The 16,553-nt window shown below is 37.9% G+C and overlaps 1 protein-coding gene across 1 annotated transcript in view; it reads left to right on the top strand.

Annotated features, from left to right (window-relative positions):
- The window catches only part of pds5 (cohesin associated factor B pds5), a 463,913-nt gene that overhangs the window by 199,664 nt on the left and 247,696 nt on the right, over window positions 1–16,553 (top strand). Inside the window, exon 10 of the mRNA XM_067150024.2 lies at window positions 341–578. Within this exon, the coding sequence (XP_067006125.2) occupies window positions 341–578 (238 nt within the window). The remainder of the gene's footprint in view (window positions 1–340; window positions 579–16,553) is intronic.

Genomic DNA, 16,553 nt, shown 5'->3' on the forward strand with positions numbered 1-16,553 from the left:
GAGGGGATGGAAGCAATTGGCCTGCTACGTTAAGAACTGTAAACATTTTTCACTGAACCCGATCGAAAAGACTGTGACGCGCCCTCTCCAGAGTTAAAATTGTTTAAATTCAGTCATTGTTTTTCCATTAATAGAATTGGAAAGTAATTAAAAAGGCAGGAATAAAAAGTTAATACCACAGTGGTTTAAAAAAATAGGGTCGTTTAAACTGGCCAACCTTGATCAAGAATCTTATTTTTAAGGTAATCAGTCATGATACTTTATCCACCAGCACTATCAATTCTTGTGGGTTTTTGTATTGTGTAATAGCCTAATAGTTTTCCTTCATTTCTTGTTACAGTGTTAGACGTAGTGTAGCAGAATGGTTAGAACTTCATCGAAAGCCTGCTTATGTGGAACGAGACCGAGAAATTGCAGCCAAGGTCCAGGTGTTGTCTCGGTTTCTTCCAGAACCTGTGAAAGCTCAAGAGTTCCTAACAAAATTTTCCACAGATCTTTTGAAAGATCCAGTTCTGTTGAGTGGTATGGAGAACATAGTGAGGCCAGATATTAGCTGTAAAGACTGTGCTGATACAACTGTAAGTCTTGTGTTACATCTTCTGTATAGCTAGCTTTAGGAGTAGCCTTAGATAATAAACTGTCAGTTTCAGAAGTTAGAAATGAAGATGCTTTTTAAGTTACAGTACATCTTACCCTCGTCTCAACGAATACTTGATCACACACCTTGGTTTTACACAGATTGGTTTGAAGTGATGGTGCCATCCATGACTGTCAGCACTATTGTAGTGGTATTGAATGTTTTTTAGATTTAGGTGATAAGTTTCGATGTTGATGGAGCTTAAGACTACTGTTATTGAATGAAATTTGGTGTGATGATATGGCAAGTAGCGATTGATATTTCATTTCATTTATTCGTAACTGTAATTTCAGGCAGATTAATTTTAAAATATGAAGATATTTCAACAATTCCTTAACTAATGTAACTACTAGGGAAGCTAAATGTATGACATTTTAATTTGAACCACCCGCATTATTTAGAATGAACCGTGAAGTAGATAGCTGGTCATCCATTTCTTGGAATAAGAGAAATTGTTTGACGCAAGTTGATGGAATTGGAGACAAAATTAGTTTCAAAATGTAGTATTGAGAAAATAGTAGTGTTAAGTTTAGGAAATGGAGGAAACTTACAATAACTCGCTAAATTTATGTAACATATTTATAGAAACAAAATTTGAAAATTTACATGCATTGTGTGTTTCTACTGTATAATGTTCTACTTAGGAAAGTAATGCTTACATTTACTTCTTACTAAAGCATTTATTCATTCTTGGCTGTCATCTTACGCATCAGAAGATAAAGATAATACAGTGGAACCTTGATTCTCCGTTTTTCGAGGGACCATGAAAATAAAACGTACAACACGGGAAAATGGAAAATCCGGGAATGAATGAAAATCATTAACAATTTGGCTAAACACCACAAGAATGAAATATGTATAATTATAATCCTACAAATCTCGTAAACCAAACCAAACTATAGCCCCAGTGGGACTTTGCCTGCCAAGCGACCGCTGCTCAGCCCGAAGGCCTGCAGATTACGAGGTGACGCATGGTCAGTGTGACGAATCCTTTCGGCTGATATTCCTGGCTCTCTAGATCGGGGTCGCCATCTCACCATTAGATAGCTCCTCAATTAAAGGTAATTTCATAGGCTGAGTGGACTGGAATCAGACTTATATCCAGGCAAAACTGCTGACCTGGTCGGAATCGTACCCGGGCCCTCTGGATAAGAGGCAGGCATGTTAGATCACGAAACTGCATTAATTACCGGTACGCGAGTTCAAAATCTTGATAATTTATATTTAATTTTACAGGGGAATCTTCGTCAGTTTTCCAGTGAAAACTTATTTCAGTTCAGCAACTTTTATTAGCCAAACTCTTCGAAAAATCGAATAACGCCAAGCCAAATGACAATCTACCGCAAGTAGTTTTTAATTCTCTCGTCATCATCTTCTTCTTTTATGATCACATGGGATCACTTTAGTCAGTCCGTCGTTCAGGTCTCTTTGAAGGGATTGTTTGGGCTTAGCGGTCCTCCCAGTACTTTTTCAGACGCTCCGATCTTCGTGCCCTTTTCTCAGTTGAAAATATGCGTGTTGTTGGTTTGTTTTGTGTAAGGGTAAAGCGGAGGTTTGTATTCTTGAGTTTTGTATTCAATTTTATCTTATTTGTGGTGTCTTCTGCTGTAAGGCCTATTTCCTTCACATCCTCTCTTACTTCTCTGATCCGTTTACATCCTGTTGTGGTATTTTTTGAGACGAGATTGTGTTGTACTAGTTGTTTCAGAAGTCTCGAATCCTGCATCCTCATGATATGTCCAAAGAATCCCAGTCTCCTCTTACGCATAGTATCTGTAATGGGTTCTAGCTCTTTGTACACGACTTCGTTAGGTATTAACCGCCACTGTCCATCTTTCTGGTATTTTTTGTTGATGCAGGTTCTTCCAATCCGCCTTTCAATTTTCTGAAGTCTGTCAGTCTTTGATTGTTATTCAGGTAATTGTTTCTGCTGCATATGTAGCTTCTGGTTTTATAATTGTGTTGTAGTGTTTAATTTTTGTATTTATTGATAAGACATTTCTTTTTGTGGATATCCCATGTTAATTTCTGTGCTTTAGCTAACTATTTGTTCTTGTTTGGATTGAGATTTTTTCATTTAGGTTATGTGTTATTACTTCTCCGATATTTAAATTGAGTTACTATTTTGATTTTATTACCATTTATGGTAACTTCTTTTAGTTGTGTTGGTTTTTGGGGCATAATTACTGTTTTTTTTCAAACGATATTTTGAGGCCAATTTTATTTGCAATGTTTTGAAGTTCTGATATCTGGGTTTTTGCTTCTTTTATGTCCACTGCTAGTAATGCTAAATCGTCAGCGAAACCCAGGCAATTTGCTTTGATTTTTCGGCCAATCTTCATTTTAGGGGGACATTTCCTAAACCATTCCCTCATTACCATTTCTGGAGCACAATTAAATAATAGTGGTGAGAGCCCATCTCCCTGCCGTAGTCCAGTTTTAATTTTGAATGTCTCTGATGTTTCACCCCTAAACTTCACTTTTGATTTGGTGTTGGTGAGAGTCAATTTTATCATGTTTATTAATTTGGGGTGTAGTCCAAGGTGTCTTAAAATTTTAAACAGAGAGTCTTTATGAATGCAATCATAAGCCTTCTTGAAATCTACAAATGTTATCACCATATCTCTGTTTCTTTCCTGTTATAGTCCATTATGAACTTAAGACTCATGATCTGATCAGGACAACTCCTCCAGGATCCGAAACCTCCTTGATATTCTCCTAGTTCTTTCTCAAGTTGTAAACTTATCCTATTAAGGATGATTATTGAAAATATTCTGTATGTTATGTCTAGGAGCGAGATTCCCCTGTAGTTGTTATGGTTGGTTTTGTCTCCTTTTTTGTGCAATGGGTGAATGAGGGCTGTTGCCCAGTGTTCTGGTAGTCTTTCTTTAATCTAGATAGAGACAAGTTGCTGATGGAGGGCAACTTTTCTGATGTTCCTGCATATTTCCAGATTTCCGCAAAGGTCTGATCTTCTTCTGGCGCTTTGTAGTTTTTAAATTTATTCAGAGCTTGATAGACTTCCTAGCTTATATTTAGCTTGCCTTTTTGTTAGAATAATGGATATATCTAGTTGTATGAAGCACGAAAGTTTTTGATACTTTAGGAAATAGTTTAAATCTATTAGATATAATGGAGGTAAATAATTACATGATTTACTCTATCACAGTAATCCTTTTTATCAGGCACTTCAATGTAAAACACTTTTATGTTTATTATGGGGGGATTGATGTTCTCTGGTGGTGTTTTTGTCGGGGTGTTGGTGTCCAAATGAAGGAGTTCTATAGGTTCCTCACAATTTAAAAGCTGGCTGAAATATTTAGCCAGAATTTCTGCATTGTCTTTATTGTTATGAGTCAGCTTACCGTTTTCATCCTTCATCAGTAGGGTCGGGGGTTCATATTTTTGGAGCTGCTTTCTGAAGGTTTTGTAGTAGTCCCTTGATTTTTATTGAATTGTTCTTCAATTAACTGCAGTGTGTCCTTATGATATTGTCTTTTTATTCTTCGTAATAAGACTTGGGTAGTTTCTTTTCTCTGTTTTACTAGACTTTGATAGGATATTTCTGTTTTTTGGGACTGATGTCTTCTCTCCTCTGTTTCATCACATTCACTGTTCCACCATTGGTGTTTTTTACATGGTTTAATTGGAGCCAGGTCTTCTGCAATTTGTTTAAGGTTGTGTATTAAACCTTCAAGTTTATCTGTGATTTTTATTTTTTCAGTTGCTTTCTGGTAATTTTTGTTGATTAGCTCGGTAGGATCTATTTTTCTTTTAGTTTTAAGGGCTTGCTTTTGTTGTCTCCTCTGGGGAGTGAGTTTAATTTTATTTTTAACTACCGTAGAAGTCCGTTATAGCGAGAATTCATAACGGCGAAAAATTTACTCGCTGTAGCAGATTGTCGTTATATCCGATTTTTTGTAAAAGTCGGGAAAACCCCCATGCACATTAAAATCAGTATGAATAGCAATCAGTTTGTTCAAAACTTGCATTTTCACGGATAATATCCACACTACGGCTTACTTGTGTGTTTTTCGAAATCCGATACTACGTGAAAGCATGTGTTTAATTTCATTCTGAAAAATATATATTACCGACCAACTAACACACACTGGCTTCCCACCCTAAGCCACATACCACCTCCATCCCTAAGAAGATCACAGTCACTGCTTAACTTGTGGAAGAAAATTGAAAACAACCCTCACCTTCCTATTCATTCTGACATAGCAGCTTCCCCAGCTAAACGACTGAAATCCAGACACCCTTCTTGGCGTACTGCAATGAATTTACAGGACACCTCCTTTAATGTATCAGACGCCTGGAAAGAACAATGGCAACAGCAATCCGCATTACCACATCACCACATCATTGAGAACCCATGCAAGTGCCCAGATGGTTTTTCTCTTCCCAGACGGCAGTGGAGGATGCTAAATCGAATTAGGACCGGCCAAGGTAGATGTGGAGCCACTCTCTTCAAATGGGGATGGAAGACATCACCGCAATGTGACTGCGGACAAGGGGAACAGACAGTGGAACACCTTGCATTTGAGTGTCCTTTGCATAGTTACAGAGGCTCTATTGAGGACTTAAACTGTGTCTCAAACGAAGCTCTTCTCTGGCTATTAAATTTTGACATGGAACTTTAGTTACGAGCTTGAGATGGTAGTTGTATATATTGTAAATAATATTGTATTCATCATACGCTAAATAATAAATAAATAAATAAATAACCGCATTTCTCCAAATCCAAGACGACCCCCACTTTTTCCTTAAAAAACTTTTAATCAGGCTTAAAAAGTGTTTTGTAAAATCTATTTGTAGACGCCGAGCATTGGCTTTAGTTATGCTGTATTTTTTTGCGGCCGTACAATTATGCTTTATTTCAGCGGTTTTAATAACCATTAACTTAAAATTGGCATCATAATATCAAAGGGAATCCATTGAAAGTTTGCCGGCAATACACATTCTACGGGTTTCTACAATACGACGATCCATCAGGAGAATCTTGCTTACTATAAAACTGTTACTTTCACTCAGGCGCTACACGCATGTCTTGCTTGCCGGATTTGGCCAACTTCAGCGGCTAACGATGTACAAATAGGTCTTTATCATGGACATTGAAAGTCAACGAACGAGTTTATTGCGCCGCGGTATGACAATTCTGCGCTTACATTTTTGTGCACATTCCTCACAATTTCATCTTCGACTTCTTTAAAGCATCCTTGTTGCGGGCCACTGAATACATTTTTTATGCAGTACGCATTTTTAAGCTATCTTTGTCTTCACGGCAACGCCGAATATTGGCTTTAGTTAGGCCTATGCCGTATTTTCTTGCGGCTGCACAATTAGTGTACATTTCCGAGTGTTTAATAGCCATTAACTTAAAATTGGCATCATAACATCGACGAGAACCCGTGAAAATTTGCCGGCAATACCTGTTCCACGTATCTTTACAATACGACGATTCATCACGAAAATATTCCTGCTGTCTATAAAACTTAATTTTACTAAGCGTCAGGTACAGCAGACGCGTTATAACTCTGCTACTGAGTAGCAGTCTCCTTTCTAATAATTCGAAGTCTCGCATGTTTTGATGCCATTCTGCAGATTTGAGAAACTCTTTTTTTTTTAAATAATGGAGGATAACAGAATGTCATTCTCTCTTCACTATTTCGTTACACAAAGGCATTGTACAACCGGTCGCCGCGACTAGCGATGTAGGATAAAGAGGCGGTCGTTTATTGTCAACGAGTTTTTGGTGCGCGCGGGGGGGGTGTGAAGAAAAAACAGCGTAGTTACTGCGGTACCGTAGTTGCCAGTGGTGTTCATTACTAGCAGGCTGCAAATGCAAAGCGAACCTTGCTTGATTTTTCACATGAGATTCTGAGAATAAAAGTCGTTTTGGATTCGGAGAAATACGGTATCACTCCAGAGGCTTCTGTGGCAAACATTTCAGTTTACTTCTTCAAACGGCATCACCTAACTTAAACGTATATGTATCATGAAAACCTATTAGAAACGCATATAGAGAAATAACCTCCTCGCTAAAAATTGACATGGGAATAGCTTTCCGAAATTTAACTAGACGCGAAGAAATATAAATTATCCTCTGAAATCAGTTATGTACCCTGCCATATCTTGAGGTGTATCACATTCTTACTTAATTTCAGTATACGGTATACCATTAAAATTAAGCGATCGTTTACTTCAGACTTTATTTTTAACAAGTTAACAACTGTTATTGGCCGCGTTATTTATGCATTTATTACGAAAACGTGTTATCCTCTTTCATTTCGAATTTTCTTTAGAGAACAGCAGTCGACGGGTATTACTAATCGACTCCAATATCGCCTTCGAATGTTGACGAGAGAGCTCGCAAATGCACATCGATCGAAAATTATACCGTACCGAAAACGATCGATCGCATTTTGTGGCAAACTTTTCAGTTTTGTTATTTAAATAGTGTCACCTATCCTAACTTATCTGTACTGTATGTATGATGAAAACATACTTCAAGGACCAGTAGAGAAACTATAACCTTCTCGCTATAAATTGACATGATGATAGCCTTTCCGTAATTTACAGGACGCGAGAAAATATAAACTAACCTCGTAATCAACGACGCACTCTGCCATATCTTGAGGTGTAGGCCTATTTCATTCTTGCGTAATTGCGGTATTTTGCATTAAAATTAAGCGATCGTTTATACAGCGTTTATCTTTAACGAGTTAACAGCGGTTATCGGACACATTATTTACGCATTTATTACGAAAACATGTTCTCTTCTTTCACTTTCCTTGCGTAAGAGCAGTCGATGGGTATTACTAATAGACTCCAACATTGCCTTCGAATGTTGATGAGAGAACTCGCTGGTGGGCATAGCGAGAAAACGATTCGGTACCGAAGATGATCATTTGCATGCAGTACAATGACTGGGTGCATAAATATCGGCAACCGAAAATATCGAGCGCGCAAAATCGCTCGTAATAATGGATGCGTCAGTGATTGGGCTCTCGCTGTAACCGAAGGATAATACACAGTTTAGTATAGGAATTTTGAAGGGACAAACAAAAGTTACCGTTATAACGGGGTTCTCGTTATATACCGTACTGGCTATAGCGGACTTCTACTGTACGTTGTGATCTGAACCTGTGTCTATTCCTCGGAGGACTTTGACGTTATAGATCTCTTTGTGGTGGCATTTGTCCATGCAGATGTGATCTAGTTGCCATTCTCCTTTAGTGTAGCCAGGGTGTTTCCATGTTTTGAGTTTTTGAGGTTTCCTCTTAAAACATGAAGATTTTGAGATTAAATTATGGTTTCTACACAGGTCAACTAGTCTCTCTCCATTTTTATTTGTTTTCTTGTGTGCTGGCCATTTTCCAGTGATGTCACGGTATTTTCTTTCTCTGCCTATTTGAGCGTTGAAGTCGCCTATTAATAATTTTACATGGTGTTTGGAGATGTTATCTATGGTCTGGTCCAATAGGTCCCAAAATTCTTGTTTCCTCATGGTCTTCTGAGGATTTGTTTTTATCATTAGTGGGAGCATGGGCATTTATTATAGTATAGATTTTATTAGATGCCTTTAAGGTGAGCGTTGAGAGTCGTGGAGACTGTGATTTGAATTCTTGAACTGAGTTTATTATTTTAAGGCTGACCAAGAATCCTGTTCAAATTGTGGGACATTCTTCATCACTCTCTTCCCGGGTATTCCATAAAGTCTGTACTCTTGAGATTCCAAGGCATCCTGGTCAGTGTTTCTAATTTCCTGTAATCCCGTGATAAGAATTTTGTGTTGGTCCATTATGTTGTTGGTGATCACTTTTAGTTTACCGGTTTGCATGAGTGAGTTAATATTGTGTGTAGAGAAGTATGTTATCTGCTTTGGTTTGATTCTTGATTTTGTCTCGTTCGTGTATGTGGTACTGGGCTATTTCCGTGCCTCCGACTTCACGATATCTTTCAGGTGACAGCCTACCGTATCCGAATGCTGCCTTCTCCGAACTCTTGGTTCAGCCGGTGGAGTATTCCTTCAAAGACATTCTCTCATCTAATAAAATAAAGCACATTAGATACAAAAGCGCCCAACATTATGGCGAAATCTCTTCTTTTCTTAATCTTTAATTGTAATTTGGTCTCCGGTATACTGTTTGTAGGCAGTTTCTGGAAATCTTGTACCTGTACTGCCGCCGTGTACATTAGGCCTACATCGACTTTTAAAGGTTATGTTGAACTCGAAAACATGGTTTCGAATGTAAGTATCGATTCTCAAAAGTTCTCAAATGCATTATATTTAATTCTGCCCGTCACTAATCCAATCAAATTGGAAAGATAAAAGAAATATCATCAAAACTTCAGAAATTATGGTTATTCATAACCTTGAGATCATATGGAAAGCGCGCACGCTGCATATGTCATTACGAGTTGGAAATGATACAAACCATTTAAATGTAACGTGCACAAATAAAATGTCTGCGGTTTTTGGTATTTTAACACGAAAACGTAAAATTCCCAGTCTTACATTAGGACCTAAACAGTAATAGGCAATCCCAAGACCTCCCGTGGCTTTCTTTTTTAATGTAAGGTGCAACATCTGTTCTGGTCTCGCTAACATAATCCTGTACGATAATACTAAAATATGGTACCAGTACTAAATTTGTGTTAAGAAGGGGCAGTTTCGATTCCTGCTTGAAAGCCCAGTTTTGTTTTGTTTTGTTTATTCTTCTCTACTGTTATGTAAAACGGTAATACTCTACAGTGCCCTGAGGTAAGTGCCGAAACCTGTTCGGCAGTACTATCGAAAAAATGTATACATATAAATATCTAACCCTGGACATATTGTGGACGTTTTATAAGTGCAAACATTTGATGAAACTCGTTCTGTCTTCAAGCAGAGCTGTCGAAATGCGGCGTGTCTGCTTACAATTGTTGTGGCCACTCTCTGCTTTATGATTTTCCAAGATTCTCCACCGAACGCGATGCTGAGATGGTTCCTTATGCAAGTTCACCGCTGATCGCTTTTCCAGTACTGGTACGGTACTTACTCTAATTATTGTTTATAAGTTTCATTTCCGTATTGATGGATATTACTTTACATAAAAACAATATATATACAATTCTCCACCTTATCAATACGAATTTATTTTACATTACAAATATTCAAGACTAGTTTCGACCCCTATGGGGTCATCCTCAGTTGACATGCATTGTAAATTGTTCATAAAAACATCACGTATAGTGGTAAAAGTTAGACTAGTTTAGGCTGATCATTAATGTTTGGTATGTCTAGTACATGACTAGTGTGCATTGTTCATAAAGACATATATTACCTTACTGCTACTACTATCCAATTTTAAGTTATATAGTATGGAACACAGATATGTTTGTGTAACTCAACAGTGACAAGTTCAAATATTTACAGAATTGGCTGTTGATTAGTCACATGATATTACAGAACACAGGCTTGAACATTTTTGATTTAAGTGTCAGTGCAAAATCTTGCTTTTATACATACTAGAAGCTAAATTCATTTTGTAAAGTCATTACATTCTGATTGGAACTTAGTGTGAGGTTAAAGTTGAATAAAATATATGCTAATGTGGACATTAAAATATTGTTAAAATGGGCATATAATCAAAAACAATGGTATGTATGCCACACATGTCTAGTATAAAAACTCATTACATTGATGCTGTTAGTGTGCAGTACAGCATATACACTGATTTGGCATAAATGGATTTGTATATATATTGTTCCAACAAAGTGGATCCATAAAAATATAAGACGTATAGGTAATTAGTATTATAATGATCCACTGCAAATTAGGTAATGCTGTTGTTTATCTGAAGATCTATTGGCAGCTACAGATATTGAAGTTATTAAAAATGTTAATGGAACATGTTTTCTTCCGTAGACGCGATGTTTAAGATTGGTGGCATTAGTCAAATATGATGAAAGTTATGCGTCATGGTGCACGTTGGTTAGTTCTGGAAGCTTGTATGTAATGAGAAACCAAGGTGGAGTGTGTAAAGTGCTGAAGCCGTGCGTTCTTAGTAGCTGCCTGAGTAGCTGCCTGTTGGGATCCCAACAGGCAGCTACTAAGAACGCACGGCTTCAGCACTTTACACACTCCACCTTGGTTTCTCATTACATACAAGCTTCCAGAACTAACCAACGTGCACCATGACGCATAACTTTCATCATATTTGACTAATGCCACCAATCTTAAACATCGCGTCTACGGAAGAAAACATGTTCCATTAACATTTTTAATAACTTCAATATCTGTAGCTGCCAATAGATCTTCAGATAAACAACAGCATTACCTAATTTGCAGTGGATCATTATAATACTAATTACCTATACGTCTTATATTTTTATGGATCCACTTTGTTGGAACAATATATATACAAATCCATTTATGCCAAATCAGTGTATATGCTGTACTGCACACTAACAGCATCAATGTAATGAGTTTTTATACTAGACATGTGTGGCATACATACCATTGTTTTTGATTATATGCCCATTTTAACAATATTTTAATGTCCACATTAGCATATATTTTATTCAACTTTAACCTCACACTAAGTTCCAATCAGAATGTAATGACTTTACAAAATGAATTTAGCTTCTAGTATGTATAAAAGCAAGATTTTGCACTGACACTTAAATCAAAAATGTTCAAGCCTGTGTTCTGTAATATCATGTGACTAATCAACAGCCAATTCTGTAAATATTTGAACTTGTCACTGTTGAGTTACACAAACATATCTGTGTTCCATACTATATAACTTAAAATTGGATAGTAGTAGCAGTAAGGTAATATATGTCTTTATGAACAATGCACACTAGTCATGTACTAGACATACCAAACATTAATGATCAGCCTAAACTAGTCTAACTTTTACCACTATACGTGATGTTTTTATGAACAATTTACAATGCATGTCAACTGAGGATGACCCCATAGGGGTCGAAACTAGTCTTGAATATTTGTAATGTAAAATAAATTCGTATTGATAAGGTGGAGAATTGTATATATATTGTTTTTATGTAAAGTAAACTTACTCTAATTATCGCAACAACAGGGCGATAACGCCAAGATCCATACGTATGCCATAGCTGTCCTTTCGTGAGATACAGTTTAAGAAGAAACGATTGATTGAGGATTTAGCATTGATGGGACTGGAATTTCTGGACGGTTGATCCGGGAAATTGTTTCTTCGAGGAACGGATAATGCAGGAATTTTACAACATGATTTAATTACGATGCTCGCGGGACCACGTAATTTGAACGCATATTCCGGGAATACATAGTTTCCGGGAACGGATAATCGAGGTTCCACTGTATTGAGGTATTGACTCCTGCAGTGTTTCTTTAGGACTGAGAGAGTTGGTTGTGCGGTTGGGGTCGTGCAGCTGTGAGCTGTCATTCGGGAGATAGTGTATTCGAACTCCACTGTCGGCAGCTCTGAAGATGATTTTCTGTGGTTTCCCATTTTCACACCAGGCAATTGTTAGGGCTCTACCTTAATCAAGGCCATGGCTGCTTCCTTCCCTCTCCTAGCCATTTCCTAATCTATCGTTGCCATAAGACCTGTCTGTGTCGGTCCGTTGTAAAGCAGATCCTAAATTGTTTCTTTAGGACACATCTAGAATAAGAGTACAAAACATTGATTACATAGATCAAACAAATCATGCCGAGGTATCCAGATGTACTGCATCTCAGAGCTGTATTACGTTTGTAAACTTTGACCAATGCCTGCACAATTTGGATTCACGGTATGCCAACATGTGACATGGGTCAACCCACACATTTGCTGACCCCGAAGTTCGATGAAGTTTTAAATGCATTTGAAGAGTCCCATTCACCCAACACGTGGAAAGTAACCCATCAAATGGGAGTTGAACACAGTCTTGTCTGGAACATATTAAAACACAATGGTCTCCATCCGTACCAAAAACAAAGAGTGCAGGCACTGTCTCTGGATGATTACCCATTGCGAGTTGCATGTTATGAGTGGTTTTTGGTACAAATGAATCAATCTCCTGCTTTCTCCGGACTTCTTGACGCATTGTATATGCGGGAGGGTTTGTTCAATGCCCACAATAATCATGAAAATCCACATGCCACTTTCATTTGCGGGCACCAGGAACATTTTGCAGTAATATTGTGGACAGGAAAATAGGCGATAATTTGATTGGTTCTTACATCCATCCACCCAGTCTAAATGGATGGAAGCACTTAATTTTTTTGTGAGAGGTGTCACCAGAACATTTAGAAGATTTGCCACGGGCTGAGCAACGCATAATGTGGGTCCAGCATGATGGTGCCCCAGACCTTTTTGTTATAGCACCATGGTGCCACATTACAGCATTGTTTGGCCACAGGTGGGTAAGTGGGGGTGGTCTTGTTCCTTGGCCCCCTTGTTCACCCGACTTAACTCCTCTTGACTTTTTTCTGTATGGTCGCATTAAAGACTTTTTGTATGAAACCCCAGTTCAGAGTGAGGAGGATCTAATCACGCGGATCATTGAGGCAGCACATCATGTCCAAGAAGAACCGGGAATTTGCCAAGGAATCAGTGTTGCATCGATGTGAAATCTGCTGCAAAGTTTGAGGGAGACATTTTGAACATCTGCTCTGATGTATAGTACTGTACAGTATATTACCCTTTTTCATTGCCTGCAGCTAAAATGTAAACGAAAAGCAAACAGGTGGCATGCTTATGCTCGAGTGCCTGGAAAGTCAGCAGCCAAACTTAAATTTTCAAGTGTGTGTAGTGCTGAAACTAATCACCGCAGACGTATGGTCCTAGCTCATAATACTTGTATTTGTACCCCTCTAACACATCTTCAGTTTACAAAACAAGTTTTTCTTCACACTTTAGTGCTTTAATAGCCGTATCTCTTACCTGCTATGGATCTGGGTAGTGAAAATGAGTGGTATTAAGACACCAGGAGTATCAAATTTGCCCTGACTGTACAGACTCTTTGAGTGAAATGGAAAAAAAAAAAATCTGTATCAAAGGATTGGGCAAAAGATATCATTATACTAGTTATTAAAAAAGGATACAAGGGCAGTTTAGGAAACACACTCTGAATTATATTTGTCCTCCACACAGCTAAGATCCTAGAAACAATTTTGAATAAAAGAATAAGATAATGGATGGAAGGAAGAATTGTTGAGCAACAATATAGCTTCAGGAAAGATGGGTGTACCTTTGATTCAATGTTTACATTGAGACAAATTATGGACGAACATTTGAAATGTGGAAAGAACATGGTATGACTTTTCTAGACGTAGAAAAATCATGAGTCTACCAAGAAACTTGGTGAGGAAAATATTGTGAAAAGCATCTTCATGAAACCATGGAGGTGGTATTTACTTTCTACTAAAACTGTGGAAGTTAAGCAAGAACGGATTTAGGACACTGTTTTTCTGCTCTCTCTTAAACACTGCACTAACATATATATATATGTAGAGAGAGACAAAGAGAGAGACAGATTTTTCAGAAGGAAGGGCTAGGCAGATATCGACTATTCCCATAATTAAGTTAGTTAGTCTGGGTGTGAAAATGGTGAAACCACTGAAAACTATTTTCAGGACTGCTGATAAAAAATTTAAAAAAAAGTGAACTCGTGTCCTCATCCCGAGGTGGCGAGGCACACCCCCATCGGAGGTGAGCTGCATGTACCATTTCAACCACATACCAGCCCTCCTGCCATTCTTAAATTTCTGGCAGTACCGGGAATCAAACTCAGACCCCCAAGGACGGCAGCTAATTACACGAACCGTTATGCTACGGAGGCGGACAGGACTGTTGATGGTGGGGTCAAACTCATCGTCTCTCAAATAAAAGCTTAAAGCTACATATCATGTATCACATATCCATTTGTTCAGTATAAAATAGAAAATTTTAGTCCAAAGTTAAGTGCTGTAAAAATTAAGTCTTTGGTCATGACAAAGACATACTAGAATACAGTAGAACCTCGATAATTCAAAATCAGTTAATTCAAAATCTTGCCTAATTTGAAGAAGCTCTCATTCCCGGAGTGAGTTATGGTTTTGCATATTATTTAAATTGTTTAATTCAAAAAAGGATAATTTGTAATTCGAAGAATGTTGGTCCCATCACCGAAATTCAGACTTTAAATTCAAAAGTGCCATTATATTTTTTAAAAAATTGTACTTTACAGAGTAATTTAAATTCAAAATTTCTCCGCATCATGAAAGAACGCATCTTCCAGAACGTGCAGGGGTAGCTTCCTGCACTTTCACTCGCTTCGGTGTATCTACAGTGTGTTTCATAGTAGCTAAGTTTGAGTGAAATCATAATTCTTTAATATTCAGCATTTTAAGGAATGCCACAATATCACATAGCAGACAGTGCACGGAGAAATAGAATCCGCGAACACTGGCGATGTCGACAGTTGGCGAAAAAGCGTGGCTCATGTAATAAATTCGTATGCACCGAACAATAATGTCAGTGCCGATGAAACTGTTTTTTTCTTTTTAATGTCTAGCCCAAACGGACTTAAGGTTTTAAAGGAGAGAAGTGTCAGCCGGGAAATCATAGAAGAGTAGGGATCACTGTACTGTGTTGCAATGCACGTGAAAGCGAGAGACTTTCTTCCCTCAGCATATTAATTTTCGATAAGCCACGATATTTTAAGGGCCTCAGGCACTTTCTGTGCAAGTACAAGGCATCAAAAAATGCAAACGGTACAGTAATCCAAGAGAGAAAGCATTTGCACAGGAGAACCAGCATTATTTGTCCTCATCTTTGAATTGTGTTTTTTCTCCTTTCGTTGCATGAGGTTATGTTTTTATGTTTGCCAGTGTTTTATCCAAGCGCATTACTTGAATAATGTAAATGCACCTTGTTGGATAAATTTCAGAAATAATGTTTTCCATGGCATTTGAAAGGTTTAAACTAAGAATCAAGGTGATTGCATGCATTAATGGGTCTTAGAATACTTTTTAGCATGCCAAGAGTTGGCATTTCTGAATTACGAGAGAAGTGCCATGGCGGGAAATCATACAAGGATAGTCACTGTACTAGCAGACAGAAGCGAATTACTTTCTCCCCTCATCATAGGGAAGTTAGATAAGCCACAATGTTTTAAGGGCATCAGGTACTTACCGTGCAAGTACAAGGCATCTAAAATGCATACAGTACAGTTATACAATGAATAAAGCACTTGCACAGGGGAGCCAGTATAGATTTCTCCTCGTCTTTGAATATTTTTTTCTTGTTTTAATTTCATTGCGTGAGTTTGTTTGCCAGTGAGTTATCCAAGTGCATTATTTGAATACTGTAAATACGCCTTGTTGGATGATAAATTTTGGAAATTTTTTCTTCCATGGCATTTGAAAGGTTTAAACTGTGAATCAAGGTTAATTGCATGCAGTAATGGGTCTTAGAATATTTTGTGATGTCGCAAGGGTTGGCATTTCTGAATTACAAGTGGACACGTAATTCGAATTCCGTATCCCGCGTCCCAACGACTTCGAATTAGCAAGGTTTTACTGTAGACAGCAAAGGGATAAGAATATGCAATGAACCCTTTTAAGATAAAAAATTAAATATTCAGGATGTGCTTCATTCTTGACTACCTGCTGTGGGTGGGGGACGCAGACGAAGAATACATCCACGGTATCTCCTGCCTGTTGTAAGAGGTTACTAAAAGGGGCGACCAAGGGATGATTGTATTAGAACCTTGAAACTAATTGTGATTAGTACTACCACGCGGGGAACACCGTGGGTCACTTTTACTTACACGTAGTACCACTATGTTAGGTACCATATAGGTTTGTGATTAGTAGCAACAGTGTGTGTTGCCGGTAAAGGTGTACAAATTGTACTTCAGGCTTGCCTGCCCCAAGCTGCTCTGCAACAAGCAAAGC

This window comes from Anabrus simplex, chromosome 6 (genome assembly GCF_040414725.1).
Source record: "Anabrus simplex isolate iqAnaSimp1 chromosome 6, ASM4041472v1, whole genome shotgun sequence".
In the NCBI taxonomy this organism is placed as follows: domain Eukaryota; kingdom Metazoa; phylum Arthropoda; class Insecta; order Orthoptera; family Tettigoniidae; genus Anabrus; species Anabrus simplex.